Here is a 23678-nt window from a genome sequence, read left to right as displayed (position 1 = left end):
TTTCACTGAGACCCACATAAAGGATCACTTGAACAATGAAATATGGATCCAAGGTTACAACCTATACAGATGTTACAGAGTGAACAGGCAAAAGGGGGGGGGGGTTGGCCTGTACATTGCAGAGTCACTTGTTTGCACAGAACTGCTTAATGTCTCAAATGATGTAGTGGAAGTTTTAGCAGTAAAGGTCGAGAACCAAAACCTAGTCATTGTGGTAGTCTACAAGCCTCCGGATGCAACATCCCAGCAATTCCAGGAACAGCTGTTAAAAATTGACCACTGTCTGGAAAATCTTCCAGCTTCTGCACCCAACATCTTGCTCCTTGGGGATTTCAACTTAAGGCACCTAAAATGGAGGAATATAGCAAATAATATTGTTGCAGTAATAACACCAGGAGGCAGCTCTGATGAAAACTCACACTCACACGAGCTTTTAAATCTCTGCACAAAATTCAATTTAAACCAGCAAATAATAGAGCCTACTAGACTGGAGAATACACTAGACCTCATCTTCACTAACAATGATGATCTGATAAGAAATGTCACCATATCAAAAACAATATACTCAGATCACAACATAATTGAGGTTCAGACATGTATGCGTGGAGCCCCAGACCGACATAATGAGACTAGTCACGAGGGAGCATTCACCAAATTCAACTTCAATAACAAAAACATAAAGTGGGACCAAGTAAACCAAGTCCTAACTGATATAAGCTGGGAAGATATACTAAGCAACACAGACCCCAACTTATGCCTAGAACAGATTAACTCGGTGGCACTCGATGTATGCACAAGGCTTATTCCTCTAAGAAAAAGGAGGAGTAGATGTAAAATAGAAAGAGACAGGCGCTCCCTTTACAGGCGACGGAAAAGAATAACAGAGCAGCTAAAAGAGGTCAATATATCTGAAATGCGTAGGGAGACACTGGTCAGAGAAATAGCAAGCATCGAACTTAAGCTAAAAGAATCCTTTAGGAGTCAGGAATCGCGGGAAGAACTAAAAGCCATAAATGAAATCGAAAGAAACCCAAAGTATTTCTTCTCCTATGCCAAATCAAAATCGAGAACAACGTCCAGTATTGGGCCCCTACTTAAACAAGATGGGTCCTACACAGATGACAGCAAGGAAATGAGTGAGCTACTCAAGTCCCAATATGACTCAGTTTTTAGCAAGCTGCTAACCAGACTGAGAGTCGAAGATCAAAATGAATTTTTTATGAGAGAGCCACAAAATTTGATTAACACGAGCCTATCCGATGTTATCCTGACGCCAAATGACTTCGAGCAGGCGATAAATGATATGCCCATGCACTCTGCCCCAGGGCCAGACTCATGGAACTCTGCGTTCATCAAGAACTGCAAGAAGCCCCTATCACGAGCCTTTTCCATCCTATGGAGAGGGAGCATTGACACGGGGGTCGTCCCACAGTTACTAAAAACAACAGACATAGCCCCACTCCACAAAGGGGGCAGTAAAGCAACAGCAAAGAACTACAGACCAATAGCACTAACATCCCATATCATAAAAATCTTTGAAAGGGTCCTAAGAAGCAAGATCACCACCCATCTAGAAACCCATCAGTTACACAACCCAGGGCAACATGGGTTTAGAACAGGTCGCTCCTGTCTGTCTCAACTATTGGATCACTACGGCAAGGTCCTAAATGCACTAGAAGACAAAAAGAATGCAGATGTAATATATACAGACTTTGCAAAAGCCTTCGACAAGTGTGACCATGGCGTAATAGCGCACAAAATGCGTGCTAAAGGAATAACAGGAAAAGTCGGTCGATGGATCTATAATTTCCTCACTAACAGAACACAGAGAGTAGTCGTCAACAGAGTAAAGTTCGAGGCAGCTACGGTGAAAAGCTCTGTTCCACAAGGCACAGTACTCGCTCCCATCTTGTTCCTCATCCTCATATCCGACATAGACAAGGATGTCAGCCACAGCACCGTGTCTTCCTTTGCAGATGACACCCGAATCTGCATGGCAGTGTCTTCCATTGCAGACACTGCAAGGCTCCAGGCGGACATCAACCAAATCTTTCAGTGGGCTGCAGAAAACAATATGAAGTTCAACGATGAGAAATTTCAATTACTCAGATATGGTAAACATGAGGAAATTAAATCTTCATCAGAGTACAAAACAAATTCTGGCCACAAAATAGAGCGAAACACCAACGTCAAAGACCTGGGAGTGATCATGTCGGAGGATCTCACCTTCAAGGGCCATAACATTGTATCAATCGCATCTGCTAGAAAAATGACAGGATGGATAATGAGAACCTTCAAAACTAGGGAGGCCAAGCCCATGATGACACTCTTCAGGTCACTTGTTCTATCTAGGCTGGAATATTGCTGCACACTAACAGCACCTTTCAAGGCAGGTGAAATTGCCGACCTAGAAAATGTACAGAGAACTTTCACGGCACGCATAACGGAGATAAAACACCTCAATTACTGGGAGCGCTTGAGGTTCCTAAACCTGTATTCCCTGGAACGCAGGAGGGAGAGATACATGATTATATACACCTGGAAAATCCTAGAGGGTCTAGTAACGAACTTGCACACAAAAATCACTCACTACGAAAGCAAAAGACTTGGCAGACGATGCACCATCCCCCCAATGAAAAGCAGGGGTGTCACTAGCACGTTAAGAGACCATACAATAAGTGTCAGGGGCCCGAGACTGTTCAACTGCCTCCCAGCACACATAAGGGGGATTACCAACAGACCCCTGGCAGTCTTCAAGCTGGCACTGGACAAGCACCTAAAGTCAGTTCCTGATCAGCCGGGCTGTGGCTCGTACGTTGGTTTGTGTGCAGCCAGCAGAAACAGCCTGGTTGATCAGGCTCTGATCCACCAGGAGGCCTGCTCACAGACCGGGCCGCGGGGGCTTTAACCCCCGAAACACTCTCCAGGTAAACTCCAGGTAATAAGTGGAAAAAAAAGGGTGTTCCACTTTACGGCGGTTTCCGCTTTACGGCGGTAGCCTGGAACCTAACCTGCCATATAAGTGGGGCCTTACTGTATAGCTAAAGCACTTTGATAATATAGAATATAGTCACTAATAAACATAATGAAGTTTATGTTGTCTATGTGCTGTGCTAGAATGAGCTAAAGTACAACTAGGTATAAACTAATAATATAAAAGTACAATTTAAAAATAGCACCAGATTCTCACTTGTAATTGCACTAAGGTCTAATATAATGAATTTGGTGTTATCTATGTATTGAGCTAGAATGAGCTAGAGGACAACTAGATTTTGTCTAATATAAAAAATACTAGTTTAAAATGGCACAAGACTCTCACTTGTAATTGCACTAAGGTCCAATATAAGTTGTTAACAAGAACTATAGTATAACTAGATTTAAATTGACAAGATAAGATACACAAGTTAAGGTAGCAAAAGAATAATAAAAAATAAAAGAATAAAAATGGCAATGACTTGGTTATAATATGATAGTAAGAGGGTAAACAGGATAATAAAAAAGTATTAAAAACACTCCATTAAAATAGTGTCAGTGAACATAGACTGAACGTAAAATGATGTGTATTAGACCTGGACAAAGTGGCCATGAGAGGGAGAGAGAGAGAGAATGAGAGAGAGAGAATGAGAGAGAGAGAATGAGAGAGAATGAGAATGAGAGAGAATGAGAATGAGAGAGAGAATGAGAGAGAGAGAATGAGAATGAGAGAGAGAGAATGAGAATGAGAGAGAGAGAATGAGAATGAGAATATACAAGCTTAAAAATTTGGTAACAAGAGGTTAGAAAAGTAAAGCTGAGTGATAAAGTAAAAAATAGAGAAGGGCAATTATAAAAAGTTTATAATGAAATTGGGTAATAAACTTTACAAATAAAAAAAAGGGCATAATGATCCTTTATGCATTTGACTCTGTGAGCAGTCCCTTGATGTAAGGAATTTTGTTGTTTTTTGATGGCTTTAGACCCTTTATATTTGCAAAGACAAATGTCATTTTGTTGGAATTTAAGGGGGTTTTATTTGCTGGCTCTAATATCTGTTGTTCTGAGGTAGAGGCCAATGTCCGTGCCTCTGCTCCAGAAGTGTTTTCAGGTGGTGTAGGATTATTGTCATTTCTTGCCAGTCTTTTTTTCCCCCTCATAGCCCTAAAAAACCTCTGTCCCTGGAGAGGTTGAGGCTCCTCTCTTTTGTTTCCCATAGTCTGGCTGGTCTGTGTCTTCTAGTCCCCTTTCGATAATGTGCCTGGCAGTATGCATTGTAGCATTTTCTTTCATGGATTGATGAGTGACACATTTCTGGGAGAAATAAGTTGCAAGAAGGGAAATTGCACTCTCCTGTTGTCATGTGGGTGCGGCATTTTTTTGGATGGTCAAAGGTGCACGTCCTTCCTGTTTTACCAGATATACCATGCCTGCAGATACCCAAGGCATAGTATTTACATAGATTGTGCTTTTGTTTGCTAGGAGCACTTTCCTCCAGGACAACTCTAGCATCCTCAGCACTGTCCTCCAGTACAGCACTAGCCCCCTCAGGAGCACTGTCCAAGACAACCCAGTCCCTACCATCCATCTTCTTTCCCCAGCTCTCATACCATGCTGATATGTCTTTCAAGAAATATGTTTTATTAGTGTTCTTGCCTTTTAATATAGATGTCATTTCCTCATACAGGTGTATCTCGTGTGGGCAGACCCAAAAACATCTCTCTGAGTTTGTCAAGTGTGGTCACTAGTTTAAAATCCCTGCATATACTGGGCTACTACTGGCCCCACTTAGACGGTAGGTTAGGTACTGGGCTACTACTGTCCCCACTTATACAGCAGGTTAAGTACTGGGCTGCTACTGTCCCCACTTATACAGCAAGTTAAGTACTGGGCTACTACTGTCCCCACTTATACAGCAGGTTAAGTACTGGGCTACTACTGTCCCCACTTATACAGCAGGTTAAGTACTGGGCTACTACTGTCCCCACTTACACAGCAGGTTAGCTATTGGGCTACTAATGGCCCGACGTAGACGGCAGGCTACGTACTGGGCTTCTGCTGCCCCCACTTATACAGCCAGTTAGGTACTTGGCTACTACTGTCCCCACTTATACAGCAGGTTAGGTACTGGGCTACTACTGGCCCCACTTACACAGCAGGCTACGTACTGGGCTACTACTGTCCCCACTTGTACAGCAGGTTAAGTACTGGGCTACTACTGTCCCCACTTATACAGCAGGTTAGCTATTGGGCTACTAATGGCCCGACGTAGACGGCAGGCTACGTACTGGGCTTCTGCTGCCCCCACTTATACAGCCAGTTAGGTATTAGCTGTATAAGTGGGGCCAGTAGTAGTCCAGTACCTAACCTGCTGTATAAGTGGGGCCAGAAGTAGCCTAGTACCTAACCTGCTGTATAAGTGGGGCCAGTAGTAGTCCAGTACCTAACCTACTGTATAAGTGGGGCCAGTAGTAGCCCAGTGCCTAACCTGCTGTATAAGTGGGGCCAGTAGTAGTCCAGTACCTAACCTGCTGTATATGTGGGGCCAGTAGTAGCCCAGTACCTAACCTGCTGTGTAAGTGGGGCCAGTAGTAGCCCAGTACCTAACCTGCTGTATAAGTGGGGCCAGTAGGCTACTACTGGCCCCACTTATACAGCAGGTTAGGTACTAGGCTACTTCTGGCCCCACTTATACAGCAGGTTAGGTACTGGGCTACTACTGTCCCCACTTATACAGCAGGTTAAGTACTGGGCTACTACTGTCCCCACTTATACAGCAAGTTAAGTACTGGGCTACTACTGTCCCCACTTATACAGCAGGTTAAGTACTGGGCTACTACTGTCCCCACTTATACAGCAGGTTAGGTACTAGGCTACTTCTGGCCCCACTTATACAGCAGGTTAGGTACTGGGCTACTACTTGCCCCACTTATACAGCAGGTTAGGTACTGGACTGCTACTGTCCCCACTTATACAGTAGGTTAAGTACTGGGCTACTACTGTCCCCACTTATACAGCAGGTTAAGTACTGGGCTACTACTGTCCCCACTTATACAGCAGGTTAAGTACTGGGCTACTACTGTCCCCACTTATACAGCAGATTAGCTATTGGGCTACTAATGACCCGACGTAGACGGCAGGCTACGTACTGGGCTTCTGCTGCCCCCACTTATACAGCCAGTTAGGTACTTGGCTACTACTGTCCCCATTTATACTGCAGGTTAGGTACTGGGCTACTACTGGCCCCACTTACACAGCAGGCTACGTACTGGGCTACTACTGTCCCCACTTAAACAGCAGGTTAAGTACTGGGCTAGTACTGTCCCCACTTATACAGCAGGTTAGCTATTGGGCTACTAATGGCACGACGTAGACGGCAGGCTACGTACTGGGCTTCTGCTGCCCCCACTTATACAGCCAGTTAGGTATTAGCTATATAAGTGGGGCCAGTAGTAGTCCAGTACCTAACCTGCTGTATAAGTGGGGCCAGAAGTAGCCTAGTACCTAACCTGCTGTATAAGTGGGGCCAGTAGTAGTCCAGTACCTAACCTGCTGTATAAGTGGGGCCAGTAGTAGCCCAGTGCCTAACCTGCTGTATAAGTGGGGCCAGTAGTAGCCCAGTACCAAACCTGCTGTATATGTGGGGCCAGTAGGCTACTATTGGCCCCACATATACAGCAGGTTAGGTACTGGGCTACTACTGGCCCCACATATACTGCAGGTTAGGTACTAGGCTACTTCTGGCCCCACTTATACAGCAGGTTAGGTACTGGGCTACTACTGGCCCCACTTATACAGCAGGTTAGGTACTGGACTACTACTGGCCCCACTTATACAGCAGGTTAGGTACTGGGCTACTACTGTCCCCACTTATACAGCAGGTTAAGTACTGGGCTACTACTGTCCCCACTTATACAGCAAGTTAAGTACTGGGCTACTACTGTCCCCACTTATACAGCAGGTTAAGTACTGGGCTACTACTGTCCCCACTTATACAGCAGGTTAGGTACTAGGCTACTTCTGGCCCCACTTATACAGCAGGTTAGGTACTGGGCTACTACTGGCCCCACTTATACAGCAGGTTAGGTACTGGGCTACTACTGGCCCCACATATACAGCAGGTTAGGTACTGGGCTACTTCTGGCCCCACTTATACAGCAGGTTAGGTACTGGGCTACTACTGGCCCCACTTATACAGCAGGTTAGGTACTGGACTACTACTGGCCCCACTTATACAGCAGGTTAGGTACTAGGCTACTTCTGGCCCCACTTATACAGCAGGTTAGGTACTGGGCTACTAATGTCCCCACTTATGCAGCAGGTTAACTACTGGGCTACTACTGTCCCCACTTATACAGCAAGTTAAGTACTGGGCTACTACTGTCCCCACTTATACAGCAGGTTAAGTACTGGGCTACTACTCTCCCCACTTATGCAGCAGGTTAGGTACTAGGCTACTTCTGGCCCCACTTATACAGCAGGTTAGGTACTGGGCTACTACTGGCCCCACTTATACAGCAGGTTAGGTACTGGACTACTACTGTCCCCACTTATACAACAGGTTAAGTACTGGGCTACTACTGTCCCCACTTATACAGCAGGTTAGCTACTGGGCTACTAATGGCCCGACGTAGACGGCAGGCTACGTACTGGGCTTCTGCTGCCCCCACTTATACAGCCAGTTAGGTACTTGGCTACTACTGTCCCCACTTATACTGCAGGTTAGGTACTGGGCTACTACTGGCCCCACTTACACAGCAGGCTACGTACTGGGCTACTACTGTCCCAACTTATACAGCAGGTTAAGTACTGGGCTACTACTGTCCCCACTTATACAGCAAGTTAAGTACTGGGCTACTACTTTCCCCAGTTATACAGAAAGTTAAGTACTGGGCTACTACTGTCCCCACTTATACAGCAAGTTAAGTACTGGGCTACTACTTTCCCCAGTTATACAGCAGGTTAAGTACCGGGCTACTACTGTCCCAACTTATACAGCAGGTTAGGTACTAGGCTACTTCTGGCCCCACTTATACAGCAGGTTAGGTACTGGGTTACTACTGGCCCCACTTATACAGCAGGTTAGGTACTGGACTACTACTGTCCCCACTTATACAGCAAGTTAAGTACTGGGCTACTACTGTCCCCACTTATACAGCAGGTTAGGTACTGGACTACTACTGGCCCCTCTTATACAGCAGGTTAGGTACTAGGCTACTTCTGGCCCCACTTATACAGCAGGTTAGGTACTGGGCTGCTACTGGCCCCACTTACACAGCAGGTTAGGTACTGGGCTACTACTGGCCCCACTTATACAGCAGGTTAGGTACTGGGCTACTACTGGCCCCACTTATACAGCAGGTTAGGTACTGGGCTACTACTGGCCCCACTTATACAGCAGGTTAGGTACTGGGCTACTACTGGCCCCACTTATTCAGCAGGTTAGGTACTGGACTACTACTGTCCCCACTTATACAGCAGGTTAGGTACTGGGCTACTTCTGGCCCCACTTATACAGCAGGTTAGGTACTGGGCTACTACTGGCCCCACTTATTCAGCAGGTTAGGTACTGGGCTACTACTGGCCCCACTTATTCAGCAGGTTAGGTACTGGGCTACTACTGGCCCCACTTATTCAGCAGGTTAGGTACTGGGCTACTACTGGCCCCACTTATTCAGCAGGTTAGGTACTGGGCTACTACTGGCCCCACTTATTCAGCAGGTTAGGTACTGGGCTACTACTGGCCCCACTTATTCAGCAGGTTAGGTACTGGGCTACTACTGGCCCCACTTATTCAGCAGGTTAGGTACTGGGCTACTACTGGCCCCACTTATTCAGCAGGTTAGGTACTAGGCTACTACTGGCCCCACTTATTCAGCAGGTTAGGTACTGGACTACTACTGGCCCCACTTATTCAGCAGGTTAGGTACTGGGCTACTAGTGGCCCCACTTATTCAGCAGGTTAGGTACTGGGCTACTACTGGCCCCACTTATTCAGCAGGTTAGGTACTGGACTACTACTGGCCCCACTTATTCAGCAGGTTAGGTACTGGGCTACTACTGGCCCCACTTATTCAGCAGGTTAGGTACTGGGCTACTACTGGCCCCACTTATTCAGCAGGTTAGGTACTGGGCTACTACTGGCCCCACTTATTCAGCAGGTTAGGTACTGGGCTACTACTGGCCCCACTTATTCAGCAGGTTAGGTACTGGGCTACTACTGGCCCCACTTATTCAGCAGGTTAGGTACTGGGCTACTACTGGCCCCACTTATTCAGCAGGTTAGGTACTGGGCTACTACTGGCCCCACTTATTCAGCAGGTTAGGTACTGGGCTACTACTGGCCCCACTTATTCAGCAGGTTAGGTACTGGGCTACTACTGGCCCCACTTATACAGCAGGTTAGGTACTGGGCTACTACTGGCCCCACTTATTCAGCAGGTTAGGTACTGGGCTACTACTGGCCCCACTTATTCAGCAGGTTAGGTACTGGGCTACTACTGGCCCCACTTATACAGCAGGTTAGGTACTGGGCTACTACTGGCCCCACTTATTCAGCAGGTTAGGTACTGGGCTACTACTGGCCCCACTTATTCAGCAGGTTAGGTACTGGGCTACTTCTGGCCCCACTTATTCAGCAGGTTAGGTACTGGGCTACTTCTGGCCCCACTTATTCAGCAGGTTAGGTACTGGACTACTACTGGCCCCACTTATTCAGCAGGTTAGGTACTGGGCTACTACTGGCCCCACTTATTCAGCAGGTTAGGTACTAGGCTACTACTGGCCCCACTTATTCAGCAGGTTAGGTACTGGACTACTACTGGCCCCACTTATTCAGCAGGTTAGGTACTGGGCTACTACTGGCCCCACTTATTCAGCAGGTTAGGTACTGGACTACTACTGGCCCCACTTATTCAGCAGGTTAGGTACTGGGCTACTTCTGGCCCCACTTATTCAGCAGGTTAGGTACTGGACTACTACTGGCCCCACTTATTCAGCAGGTTAGGTACTGGGCTACTACTGGCCCCACTTATTCAGCAGGTTAGGTACTGGGCTACTACTGGCCCCACTTATTCAGCAGGTTAGGTACTGGGCTACTACTGGCCCCACTTATTCAGCAGGTTAGGTACTGGGCTACTACTGGCCCCACTTATTCAGCAGGTTAGGTACTGGGCTACTACTGGCCCCACTTATTCAGCAGGTTAGGTACTGGACTACTACTGGCCCCACTTATTCAGCAGGTTACGTACTGGGCTACTACTGGCCCCACTTATTCAGCAGGTTAGGTACTGGACTACTACTGGCCCCACTTATTCAGCAGGTTAGGTACTGGGCTACTACTGGCCCCACTTATTCAGCAGGTTAGGTACTGGACTACTACTGGCCCCACTTATTCAGCAGGTTAGGTACTGGACTACTACTGGCCCCACTTATTCAGCAGGTTAGGTACTGGGCTACTACTGACCCCACTTATTCAGCAGGTTAGGTACTGGACTACTACTGGCCCCACTTATTCAGCAGGTTAGGTACTGGGCTACTACTGGCCCCACTTATTCAGCAGGTTAGGTACTGGGCTACTACTGGCCCCACTTATTCAGCAGGTTAGGTACTGGGCTACTACTGGCCCCACTTATTCAGCAGGTTAGGTACTGGGCTACTACTGGCCCCACTTATACAGCAGGTTAGGTACTGGGCTACTACTGGCCCCACTTATTCAGCAGGTTAGGTACTGGGCTACTACTGGCCCCACTTATACAGCAGGTTAGGTACTGGGCTACTACTGGCCCCACTTATACAGCAGGTTAGGTACTGGGCTACTACTGGCCCCACTTATACAGCAGGTTAGGTACTGGGCTACTACTGGCCCCACTTATTCAGCAGGTTAGGTACTGGGCTACTACTGGCCCCACTTATACAGCAGGTTAGGTACTGGGCTACTACTGGCCCCACTTATACAGCAGGTTAGGTACTGGGCTACTACTGGCCCCACTTATTCAGCAGGTTAGGTACTGGGCTACTACTGGCCCCACTTATTCAGCAGGTTAGGTACTGGGCTACTACTGGCCCCACTTATTCAGCAGGTTAGGTACTGGGCTACTACTGGCCCCACTTATACAGCAGGTTAGGTACTGGACTACTACTGGCCCCACTTATACAGCAGGTTAGGTACTGGGCTACTAATGAAAAGCGAAAATCGCTGAAGAGTGAAACAGTGTTTTTTTCCCTCTCAAATACATGGTAAAGCCTAATAATATATTTACACTCACATATATAGGCCTAAAATAACTATAGAAAAGTGAAATGTATGTGCAGTACACGCATTACTTACCTTAAAATAATTTCTGCAGTAGCTTGTAGTGACTGGTGAACATATTTATTGTAGGAAGTCTGAAGGAGATGAGATGTTTTCATCCTCTGACTGTTGAACGAATCTTATTTATTTTGATGCAGAGTTGGATGAAGTTTTGGTGGTGTGTGACATGTTGTTGAAGGTTCTTCAAGACTAACTGTTGATGTCGAACATTGCAGCTGCTGCAGCCTGCAATTTGATCTTGAGAAGTTGGCTTCTTTCCTTAATTAAATCTATAATACGAGCTTCAGCTAGCTTCAAATTTATCTTCATCAATTTCCTCACCTCTCTCAGCTGTTTTAGAATTAAAGAGACTTAATGGATAATGGCTTGGCTTACAAGCACATTGTGACTGGCTCGATCTGCAGTCCACAACAATGAAAGTGTTCATGTTAGCAATAAAGTTATCTAGTCTTATTACTTTATTGTTCATTGGCGAAGCATAATTTCGTTTAATACAATGGTTTACAATTGTACTAACTGTCTGATGAGCCAAACTTAGTTTACATCTTGTTCCAAACATAGACATAGCTTGCTCACTGAGATTAGTCATTATTAACTTTGCAAAAAACTAAGGAATTTATGACTTCTCTTTTTATCACAACTATCCTTAGATGCCATTGTAATTACCACAACAATAGTATATATAATGTACACGGTGGCCTGTGGCCTGGTGGCAAAGGCTCTCATTTCACACGGTGAGGGGCTGGGTTCGGTTCCCGGTGAGGGTAGAAACATTGGGTGTTTCCTTACTCTAGTTGTCTATGTTCACAAAATAGTATTAATGGGTACCTGGGTGTTAGTTGAATGGTGTGGGTGGCATCCTGGGACAAAATTGACCTAATTTGCCCGAAAAGCTCTGCATACCAAGGGGCTTTCTATGTAATAGTAAGTCATTGATGTCAGCTAGGACTGTATACCTTGTACATGTACATGTGGAAATAAAGATGTTATTATTATTATTATTATTATTATTATTATTATTATTATTATTATTATTATTATTATTATTATTATTATTATTATAACATTAAAATGTTTGAAACTTGGAAAGTTTCTAGACAGAATCCAGAGGGCACAGAGCACGTGGAGGCTGTAAACAAACTGAAGAAAATGGCACATAGACGCCCAGCTGCTGGGTTCTTCATCCAAAAAACTGCCAGAATAGCAAAACAGGTGCCAAATAAATGGAAAAATGGGCATAATTGAAAACCTCCATAATAACAACGCCGAAAAGCGAAACGCCATAAAGCTGAGTCCACCTGTACGTTAACCCAAACAGAAGATCAGAGATCAGCTGTTTCCATCACGCATTTCCTGAGACAGGATTGTTTTTTATACTGCACACAGCATACTTGAGGATGCTGGGATTAAGATGTAGATCTTGGTCTATGACACTGATCCCACTGACATAGATCTATGTGAGTGACAGTGTAAGGATTATTACTTGACTAGTATAATGAAAATAATTATGTATAACACAGGCAACATCACATCCAGTTCCACTGACAATCAACCACAAGCAACATCACGTCCAGTTCCACTGACAATCAACCACAGGCAACATCACGTCCAGTTCCACTGACAATCAATGACAGGCAACATCACGTCATCTTACTGCTTGACCGCAACAACAGGAACCTTCACTCCAGTCCCACTGTTGACCAGTAAAGAAATTCAAGTACCACTCACAGCACATCAATGATGGTAAGGACAATTTAATACCACTCACAGCACATTAACGATGGAAAGGACAAATCTTGTGTACTTAGAGGAGTGTACTCATATGTATGTCCATAGAGTTGAGCTCTTGCACTTGGGACTACACCTTTGAATATAGATTATCTAGTACACTAATAACCTATTTGTAAGGTTATTCTCAGAAATAATTAGTTGGAAATTTTTTGTATTGGTGTTACTTCATTAATTTTGCTGCAGTGTTGATGAGTATTGCACCGGGATATAGTACCAAGAAGTACTCTAGCTTAACAGACTCATACCAGGGAACACAGGGAAATAGTACCAGGAAGTACTCGAGCATAACAGACTCATACCAGGGAACACGGGGAAATAGTAGGAAGTACTCCAGCATAACAGACTCAAACCAGGGAACACGGGGAAATAGTACCAGGAAGTACTCTTGCTTAACAGGCTCATAACAGGGAACACGGAGAAATAATACCAGGAAGTACTCTAGCTTAATATGCTCATACCAGGGAACATGGGGAAATAGTACCAGGAAGTACTCTAGCTTAACAGATTCATACCAGGGAACATGGGGAAATAATACCAGGAAGTACTCTAGCTTAACACGCTCATAACAGGGAACACAGGGAAATAGTACCAGGAAGTACTCTAGCTTAGCAGACTCATACCAGGGAACACGAGAAATAGTACCAGGAAGTACTCTAGCTTAGCAGACTCATACCAGGGAACACGGGGAAATAGTACCAGGAAGTACTCTAGCTTAACAAGCACATACCAGGGAACACGGGGAAATAACACCAGGAAGTACTCTAGCTAAACACACTCATACCTGGGAACACGGGGAAATAGTGCCAGGAAGTACTCTACCTTAGCAGGCACATACCAGGGACCACAGGGAAATAGCACCAGGAAGTACTCTAGCTAAACAGACTCATACCTGGGAACACGGGGAAATAATGCCAGGAAGTACTCTACCTTAACAGGTACTTACCAGGGAATAAGGGGAAATAGCAACAGGAAGTACTCTAGCTTAACAGGCACATGCCAGGGACCACAGGGAAATAGTACCAGGAAGTACTCTACCTTAACAGGCACGGAACACGGGGAAATAGCCCTAGGAAGTACTCTAGCTTAACAGGCACATTCCAGGGAACCCGGGGAAATAGTACCAGGAAGTGCTCTAGCTTAACAAACTCATACCAAAGAATATTCAGAAATAGTACCAGGAAAAACTCTAGGTTAATAGACACATACCAGGGAACACGGTGAAATAGTACATAAGAACATAAGAAAGAAGGAACACTGCAACAGGTCCATGTCCCTCCCCGGAATAGCCCAATGACCCACCCAGTCTGGTCACCTCCACTCAAGGATGGAGCATGGCACCAGACCCAGCAACACAAGCTAGTCAGGTTCAACTCACACCCATCCACACCCACTCATGTATTTATCTAACATATTTTTAAAACTACACAACGTTTTAGCCTGAATAACTGTGCTCGGGAGTTTGTTCCACTCATCCACAACTCTATTACCAAACCAGTGCTTTCCTATATCCTTCCTGAATCTGAATTTTTCCAACTTGAAACCATTGCTGCAAGTCCTGTCTTGGCTGGAAATTTTCAGCACGCTATTTACATCCCCTTTATTTATTCCTGTTTTCCTTTTATACACCTCGATCATATCCCCTCTAATTCTACGCCTTTCGAGAGAGTGTAGATTCAAGGCCCTCAGTCTATCCTCATAGGGAAGATATCTGATACATGGGACCATCTTTGTCATCCTCCTCTGTACATTTTCCAGGGCATTTATATCCATTCTGTAATATGGTGACCAGAACTGAGCAGCATAGTCTAAATGAGGCCTAACCAAGGATATATAGAGTTGAAGAACAACCTGAGGACTTCTATTATTTATACTTCTAGATATGAAACCAAGAATTCTGTTAGCTTTATTGCGAACACTAATGCACTGTTGTCTTGGTTTTAGATTACTGCTAACCAGAGCTCCTAAATCCTTTTTGCAATCAATAGTATTAAGATCTACATTATTTAGTTTATATGTTACATGGTAATTTAACTGTCCAACATTTAGAACTTTGCATTTGTCAATATTAAACTGCATCTGCCACTTCTCCGACCATTGCATCAGTCTATTCAAATCATCCTGAAGTGCTCTAGTGTCCTCATTAGAATGAATTGGATGGCCTATTTTGGTGTCATCAGCAAATTTACTTATGTCGCTATTTATTCCCTCATCAATGTCGTTTATGTAAATTGTGAACAACAACGGGCCCAACACTGACCCCTGAGGAACACCGCTTGTGACATGCCCCCATTCTGATTTTTCCCCATTTATGCAAACTCTCTGCTGCCTATTTGTCAGCCATGCCTCTACCCAGGAAAAAATTTCTCCTCCTATTCCATGTGCCTTAAGTTTCCTCAATTGCCTCCAATGTGGAACTCTGTCGAAAGCCTTACTGAAGTCCATATACACAATATCATATTCATTACCATGATCTACCTCCTCAAACACCTTAGTGAAAAAAGTTAGTAAATTCGTAAGACAGGAACGCCCCTTTGTAAAACCGTGTTGAGATACATTAATCAATCTGTGTCTATCAAGATGGCTATGAATTGCTTCGGCAATTATTGATTCCATAAATTTTCCCACTATGGAGGTAAGGCTTATTGGTCTATAGTTCGAAGCCAAGGACCTGTCACCTGCCTTGTAAATAGGTATTACATTTGCCATTTTCCACTTATCAGGCACTATGCCAGTTTTTAGTGATATGTTTAAAAGATTTGCCAAATGTATGCTAAGTTCCTCTTTGCATTCCTTTAACACCCTTGCAAACAGTTCATCAGGGCCTGGGGATTTGTTAGGTTTTAGTTTTTCTATTTGTCTGAGGACCATGTCACTAGTTACCGCAATCATATATAGTTTATTATCCTGTTCTACATAATCTATTATTTCAAGAATATCGCTAGTATTTTCCTGGGTGAAAACTGAGAGGAAGTAGGTATTGAGAATTTCACACACATCCTTATCTCTGTCAGTGATTTGACCAGTCGGGAATTATACGCAGGAAGGAATACATATGAATGACCTCATAGGGGACAGGAGCCATAGTAGGGAAACAAGTGTAGTCAAAGATAAGATAAAACCAATATTGCAAACTAGAAATACCGCAGGAAATAGCAAACAAGAGGACTCCAATAGCAATAGTGAGGATAAATTACCAAAAACAACTGGTGGGAGCTCCATTGTTGGTGCTAGGGAGGATAGAAGTAAGACAGGGAAACATGCACCAACAGGGAATACAGTCACAGAAACCCAAGGCAAGCGGAAACCAAGCCTGTGCACATACTATGCACTCGGTATCTGCTGGCATGGGAAATCTGGAAAAACAGATGGGACATGCAACTATGACCACCCTAGAAAATGCCAGGCCCATATGACAACAGGAAAATGCAAACTCCCTTCCTGTAAGTTTTTTCACCCTGAAATGTGTACCTCTTCAGTACAGGAAAGACTGTGCTATAACTTAAATTGCCAGGCATACCATCTAAAGGGGACAAAAAGATACAAAACATCCAGGCCATGGGAAAACCTGGGTAGCCACAGCCACGCAAGAGGGAGAGGTTTTTTAGTGCCAGGAAGGAAAAAAAACTGGCAGGAAATGGCAGAAATCGTACACCAAATCCAGTCATTCCTGGAGTGGAACCACAGTCGATGGCCTCCACTCCAAACCAACAGATACAGATACTAATGCCGGAAAAAAAATCCCCCCCCAGTACCAACAATACCACCAGTCCGATAACATTCTTCTTTGCAAATATACAGGGTCTAAAGCCAGCAACAAACAACAAAATACCTTTCATCCGTGGACTGCTTGCAGAGGCAAAGGCAATGTTCGCGGCTTTCACTGAGACCCACATAAAGGATCACTTGGACAACGAAGTATGGATCCCAGGTTACAACCTATACAGATGTGACAGAGTGAACAGGCAAAAGGGGGGGGTTGGCCTGTACATTGCAGAGTCACTTGTTTGCACAGAACTGCTTAATGCCTCAAATGACGTAGTGGAAGTTTTAGCAGTAAAGGTCGAGAACCAAAACCTAGTCATTGTGGTAGTCTACAAGCCTCCGGATGCAACATCCCAGCAATTCCAGGAACAGCTGTTAAAAATTGACCACTGTCTGGAAAATCTTCCAGCTCCTGCACCCAACATCTTGCTCCTGGGGGATTTCAACTTAAGGCACCTAAAATGGAGGAATATAGCAAATAATATTGTTGCAGTAATAACACCAGGAGGCAGCTCTGATGAAAACTCACACTCACACGAGCTTTTAAATCTCTGCACAAAATTCAATTTAAACCAGCAAATAATAGAGCCTACAAGACTGGAGAATACACTAGACCTCATCTTCACTAACAATGATGATCTGATAAGAAATGTCACCATATCAAAAACAATATACTCAGATCACAACATAATTGAGGTTCAGACATGTATGCGTGGAGCCCCAGACCGACAAAATGAGACTAGTCACGAGGGAGCATTCACCAAATTCAACTTCAATAACAAAAACATAAAGTGGGACCAAGTAAACCAAGTCCTAACCGATATAAGCTGGGAAGATATACTAAGCAACACAGACCCAAACTTATGCCTAGAACAGATTAACTCGGTGGCACTCGATATATGCACAAGGCTTATTCCTCTAAGAAAAAGGAGGAGTAGATGTAAAATAGAAAGAGACAGGCGCTCCCTTTACAGGCGACGGAAAAGAATAACAGAGCGGCTAAAAGAGGTCAATATATCTGAAATGCGCAGGGAGACACTGGTCAGAGAAATAGCAAGCATCGAACTTAAGCTAAAAGAATCCTTTAGGAGTCAGGAATCGCGGGAAGAACTAAAAGCCATAAATGAAATCGAAAGAAACCCAAAGTATTTCTTCTCCTATGCCAAATCAAAATCGAGAACAACGTCCAGTATTGGGCCCCTACTTAAACAAGATGGGTCCTACACAGATGACAGCAAGGAAATGAGTGAGCTACTCAAGTCCCAATATGACTCAGTTTTTAGCAAGCCGCTAACCAGACTGAGAGTCGAAGACCAAAATGAATTTTTTATGAGAGAGCCACAAAATTTGATTAACACAAGCCTATCCGATGTTATCCTGACGCCAAATGACTTCGAACAGGCGATAAATGACATGCCCATGCACTCTGCCCCAGGGCCAGACTCATGGAACTCTGTGTTCATCAAGAACTGCAAGAAGCCCCTATCACGAGCCTTTTCCATCCTATGGAGAGGGAGCATGGACACGGGGGTCGTCCCTCAGTTACTAAAAACAACAGACATAGCCCCACTCCACAAAGGGGGCAGTAAAGCAACAGCAAAGAACTACAGACCAATAGCACTAACATCCCATATCATAAAAATCTTTGAAAGGGTCCTAAGAAGCAAGATCACCACCCATCTAGAAACCAATCAGTTACACAACCCAGGGCAACATGGGTTTAGAACAGGTCGCTACTGTCTGTCTCAACTACTGGATCACTACGACAAGGTCCTAAATGCACTAGAAGACAAAAAGAATGCAGATGTAATATATACAGACTTTGCAAAAGCCTTCGACAAGTGTGACCATGGCGTAATAGCGCACAAAATGCGCGCTAAAGGAATAACAGGAAAAGTCGGTCGATGGATCTATAATTTCCTCACTAACAGAACACAGAGAGTAGTCGTCAACAGAGTAAAGTCCGAGGCAGCTACGGTGAAAAGCTCTGTTCCACAAGGCACAGTACTAGCTCCCATCTTGTTCCTCATCCTCATATCTGACATAGACAAGGATGTCAGCCACAGCACCGTGTCTTCCTTTGCAGATGACACCCGAATCTGCATGACAGTGTCTTCCATTGCAGACACTGCAAGGCTCCAGGCGGACATCAACCAAATCTTTCAGTGGGCTGCAGAAAACAATATGAAGTTCAACGATGAGAAATTTCAATTACTCAGATATGGTAAACATGAGGAAATTAAATCTTCATCAGAGTACAAAACAAATTCTGGCCACAAAATAGAGCGAAACACCAACGTCAAAGACCTGGGAGTGATTATGTCGGAGGATCTCACCTTCAAGGACCATAACATTGTATCAATCGCATCTGCTAGAAAAATGACAGGATGGATAATGAGAACCTTCAAAACTAGGGAGGCCAAGCCCATGATGACACTCTTCAGGTCACTTGTTCTATCTAGGCTGGAATATTGCTGCACTCTAACAGCACCTTTCAAGGCAGGTGAAATTGCCGACCTAGAAAATGTACAGAGAACTTTCACGGCGCGCATAACGGAGATAAAACACCTCAATTACTGGGAGCGCTTGAGGTTTCTAAACCTGTATTCCCTGGAATGCAGGAGGGAGAGATACATGATTATATACACCTGGAAAATCCTAGAGGGACTAGTACCGAACTTGTACACGAAAATCACTCACTACGAAAGCAAAAGACTTGGCAGACGATGCACCATCCCCCCAATGAAAAGCAGGGGTGTCACTAGCACGTTAAGAGACCATACAATAAGTGTCAGGGGCCCGAGACTGTTCAACTGCCTCCCAGCACACATAAGGGGGATTACCAACAGACCCCTGGCAGTCTTCAAGCTGGCACTGGACAAGCACCTAAAGTCAGTTCCTGATCAGCCGGGCTGTGGCTCGTACGTTGGTTTGCGTGCAGCCAGCAGCAACAGCCTGGTTGATCAGGCGCTGATCCACCAGGAGGCCTGGTCACAGACCGGGCCGCGGGGGCGTTGACCCCCGAAACTCTCTCCAGGTAAACTCCAGAGTTACTCTTAAGTGGGCCAATCTTGTCCCTAATCTTACTTTCTGTATACCTGAAAGAACCCTTTTAGATTAGTCTTTGAATACCTAACTGAAAAGAAATTAGACCTTAAGTGCCTCCTGGTGTTAGACAATGCCCCTGGTCATCCTACAGACTTGGCAGAGTGACTTTGTGGGGACATGAGCTTCATTAAGGTGAAGTTTTTACCTCCTAATACCACTCCTCTCCTGCAGCCCATGGACCAGCAGGTTATTGCAAACTTCAAAAAACTGTACACAAAATCTCTGTTTGAAAGGTGCTTTGTAGTGACCTCAGAAACTCAATTGACTCTTAAGAGAGTTTTGGAGAGAGCACTTTAATATCCTCAATTGTGTAAACCTTATAGGTAAGGCTTGGGAGGGAGTGTCTAAGAGGACCTTGAACTCTGCTTGGAAGAAACTGTGGCCAGAATGTGTAGACCAAAGGTATTTTGAAGGATTTGAGGCTAACCCTGAGAGGAGTATGCCAGTTGAGGAATCAATTGTGGCATTGGGGAAGTCCTTGGGGTTGGAGGTTAGTGGGGAGGATGTGGAAGAGTTGGTGGAAGAGGACAATGAAGAACTAACCACTGATGAGCTGCTAGATCAACTTCAACAGCAAGAGGCCACACCTGAGGAAACTGCTTCAGAGGAGGGGAGAGAGAAAGTGAAGAAGTTGCCTACTTCAAAGATTAAGGAAATCTGTGCAAAGTGGCTTGAAGTGCAAACCTTCATGGATGAAAATCACCCTCAGACAGCTATTGCAAGCCGTGCTGGTGACTATTACACTGACACTGTTGTGAAACACTTGAGGAAAGTCATAAAGGAACGAGAGGTACAGGCCACTATGGACAGATATGTTGGGAAGTAACCCCGGAAAAGGACTTGACACCTCAAGTCCTAATGGAAGGGGATTCCCCTTCTAAACACTAAAACCATCCAGTCTCCCCTCCTCCCATCCCATCAATCAACACCACATCTTCAATAAAGGTAAGTGTCATGTAACTGTGCATGTTTTCTTAAGTTTGTTTGTATTAAAATTAATATTTCATGTGGTAAAAAAATGTTTTTTTTCATACTTTTGGGTGTCTTGCATGGATTAATTTGATTTCCATTATTTCTTATGGGGAAAATTAATTCGCATAACGATAATTTCACATAACAATGAGCTCTCAGGAACGGATTAATAGCATTATGCGGGGGACCACTGTACTTAACAATAAGAAAAAAAAAAAAAGGTGATCCGACCCCTAACCTCATGAGAAACCTTAGCAAACATAACTTACAGGTGACACAGTAACAGGACCAAATAAAAATTAAATTATATAAACATCCATTGAAACGAGACCTTTTAGGTTTATATAGTTAACATAATATGACTGTGACGTATGGCAAAGGCTCACAACCTTCACATTAGTCAATATGAGGAATGACCTACATCATAATCTCATTAAAACAAGTACATGATCTTCCCAAAACTAACAACCTATACAAGAAAAATTACCTAAAAACAGACATACGTGCCTCACTACAATCCCTCGTTAATCATTGAAAAAAAATGAAATTCTTAAGCCTCCACTTATACTTAATAAATATTAATCAGCGTCTTCCACAGGATGAGCACATTATACAAAGTAAAGAGACAAAACCCCATTTGTCAGGGTAATGCGTGAAGGACAAGCACAATATACCAAACAAAATAAAGAAGGTGTTTATCCTAACATAAACCGCCATAACACATTTCATAAATAACAACAACTTAACACCTCAAAATGCGATACACATATCTCAAAACAAAATAATATTAAAAACAATAGGTAAACTTGACCCTATTTCAAAATAAACCTAACAATGCCATAACGTACAGATAACACTTAGTACCAGGGTCAAAATATGAAGTACGTATATAAACATCCATTGAAACCAAGCCTTTAGGTATATCTATATATATATATATACAGTGGACCCCCGGTTAATGATATTTTTTCTCTCCAGAAGTATGTTCAGGTGCCAGTACTGACCGAATTTGTTCCCATAAGGAATATTGTGAAGTAGATTAGTCCATTTCAGACCCCCAAACATACACGTACAAACACACTTACATAAATACACTTACATAATTGGTCGCATTCGGAGGTGATCGTTATGCGGGGGTCCACTGTATATAGGTTACATAATATTACTGTGACAAAGGTACAATTCAATAGAAAAAATGTTCACTATAAAATATATCCGTTAATAACAACCTTCACATTAGTCCTATAAACGAGTGATCTACATCATAATTCCGTTAACACAAGTATGTACTCTCCCAACTAACCCAAGATACAGGAAAATTCTCTAAAACATACATACTTTCCCCATTACAAAACTTTAATGAGCCATTACAAATTTACGGAAGTCATTAGCCTTCCAACCCTCATCAATAGGAGGAGTACATTATATAATGCTAAAATAAAGTCAGTACACTCGCTAAACTCCAACACAAAACACAAAGAACAAAACAATTTAAAAACCTCTAATTGCGTACAATCTACATAGACCCAAAAGCTCCTGCAAGGTCTTGCACATATAATCTTAACACCATTCACACTTAATATATTAAGAAGGTCATGACGACCCTGACACATCAAACACAGAATTCTCCATATGTTACTACATAATTACTTGATTTCTATACCCACACACACCTCACTCTCACCCTTCCCCCATAAGGCGACCCTGCTGTGTCCCCCTGAATTCCCTCTTCTCATATGTAATCCCAAACCCCCACCCCTTACTCAGCCCAAGTCGCAGATTCATGAGAAACCCTAACATTAACATTCTATAACCTTCCGAAAAATCCTTAACCCCCCACCTCCCATACAGTTCTCTATTACGGCACATCGTACGATAAACCGTTACCGCTAGTACCCGCCTCCGCACCTCACAATCCCCCCTCCCCCTCATCACCCACGATATACAGTAGGGCCCCACTTATACGGCGGGTTAGGTTCCAGGCTGTCGCCGGAAAGCAGACATCGCCGGAAGGCAGAACGCCATTTTTTTTCCATTTATAAATGCATATAAATGCCAGACAACAAGTTTACACTAAATTATATTAAGTTAGTAATAGAACTAGGCATTAAGAACACACAAAGTAAAATACATTCACAGTAAATTCATTACTTATCTTAAAGTATTTGTAATCTTAATGTAGTGAGAGAGGTGAGTAGTACTTATTTGTAGGAAGTCAGGTGCAGGTACCCGGTACCCAGGTGTAGCTAGCACTGGCTCCCCATCTCATAATTAATATACGATAATTAAAACATCCCAGAGAGGTAAAATACACATACAGTACACTCATTATTTACCTTAAAATATGTGTAGTCTTAATATAGGAAGAGAGGTGAGTAGTATTTATTTGTAGAAAGTCAGTGTAGGTAGCCGGTAGGTGTATCCCATACACCTACCGGGTACCTACACTGTGGCCCAGAGCCATATTATTAACATCGACATGCCTTGTTCACTGAATTTAATCATTTCTAACAGCTACGTTTAGATGCCATCATAAACGAAGGTAGAAGTAATGAACAATTCATACCGAAAATTGTAAACAAAAGTGGAGTGGGGGAGTGGCTGGGCCAAACGCAGATTCATACATGTTTTCTCTGATGGCTGAGCAGAGAAAAAGTAATGTTGTCCCTCCGCCCGGCTACCACACAGCTCCACAAGTATTATTATCAGAGCACACATAAAATATGCAATAAATGCCAGACAACAAGTTTACACTAAC

The 23678-nt window shown here is 43.9% G+C and overlaps 1 protein-coding gene across 1 annotated transcript in view; it reads left to right on the top strand.

The window, feature by feature from the left end:
- The window catches only part of LOC128700925 (uncharacterized), a 254943-nt gene that overhangs the window by 34404 nt on the left and 196861 nt on the right, over positions 1-23678 (top strand). The window contains exon 2 of the mRNA XM_053794400.2: positions 12808-13030. Coding sequence (XP_053650375.2) covers positions 13025-13030 — 6 coding nt within the window. The 5' untranslated portion in view covers positions 12808-13024. The remainder of the gene's footprint in view (positions 1-12807; positions 13031-23678) is intronic.

The sequence above is a fragment of the Cherax quadricarinatus genome, unplaced genomic scaffold, assembly GCF_038502225.1.
Source record: "Cherax quadricarinatus isolate ZL_2023a unplaced genomic scaffold, ASM3850222v1 Contig84, whole genome shotgun sequence".
In the NCBI taxonomy this organism is placed as follows: Eukaryota; Metazoa; Arthropoda; class Malacostraca; order Decapoda; family Parastacidae; genus Cherax; species Cherax quadricarinatus.
This window is presented reverse-complemented; position numbering and strand designations above follow the sequence as displayed.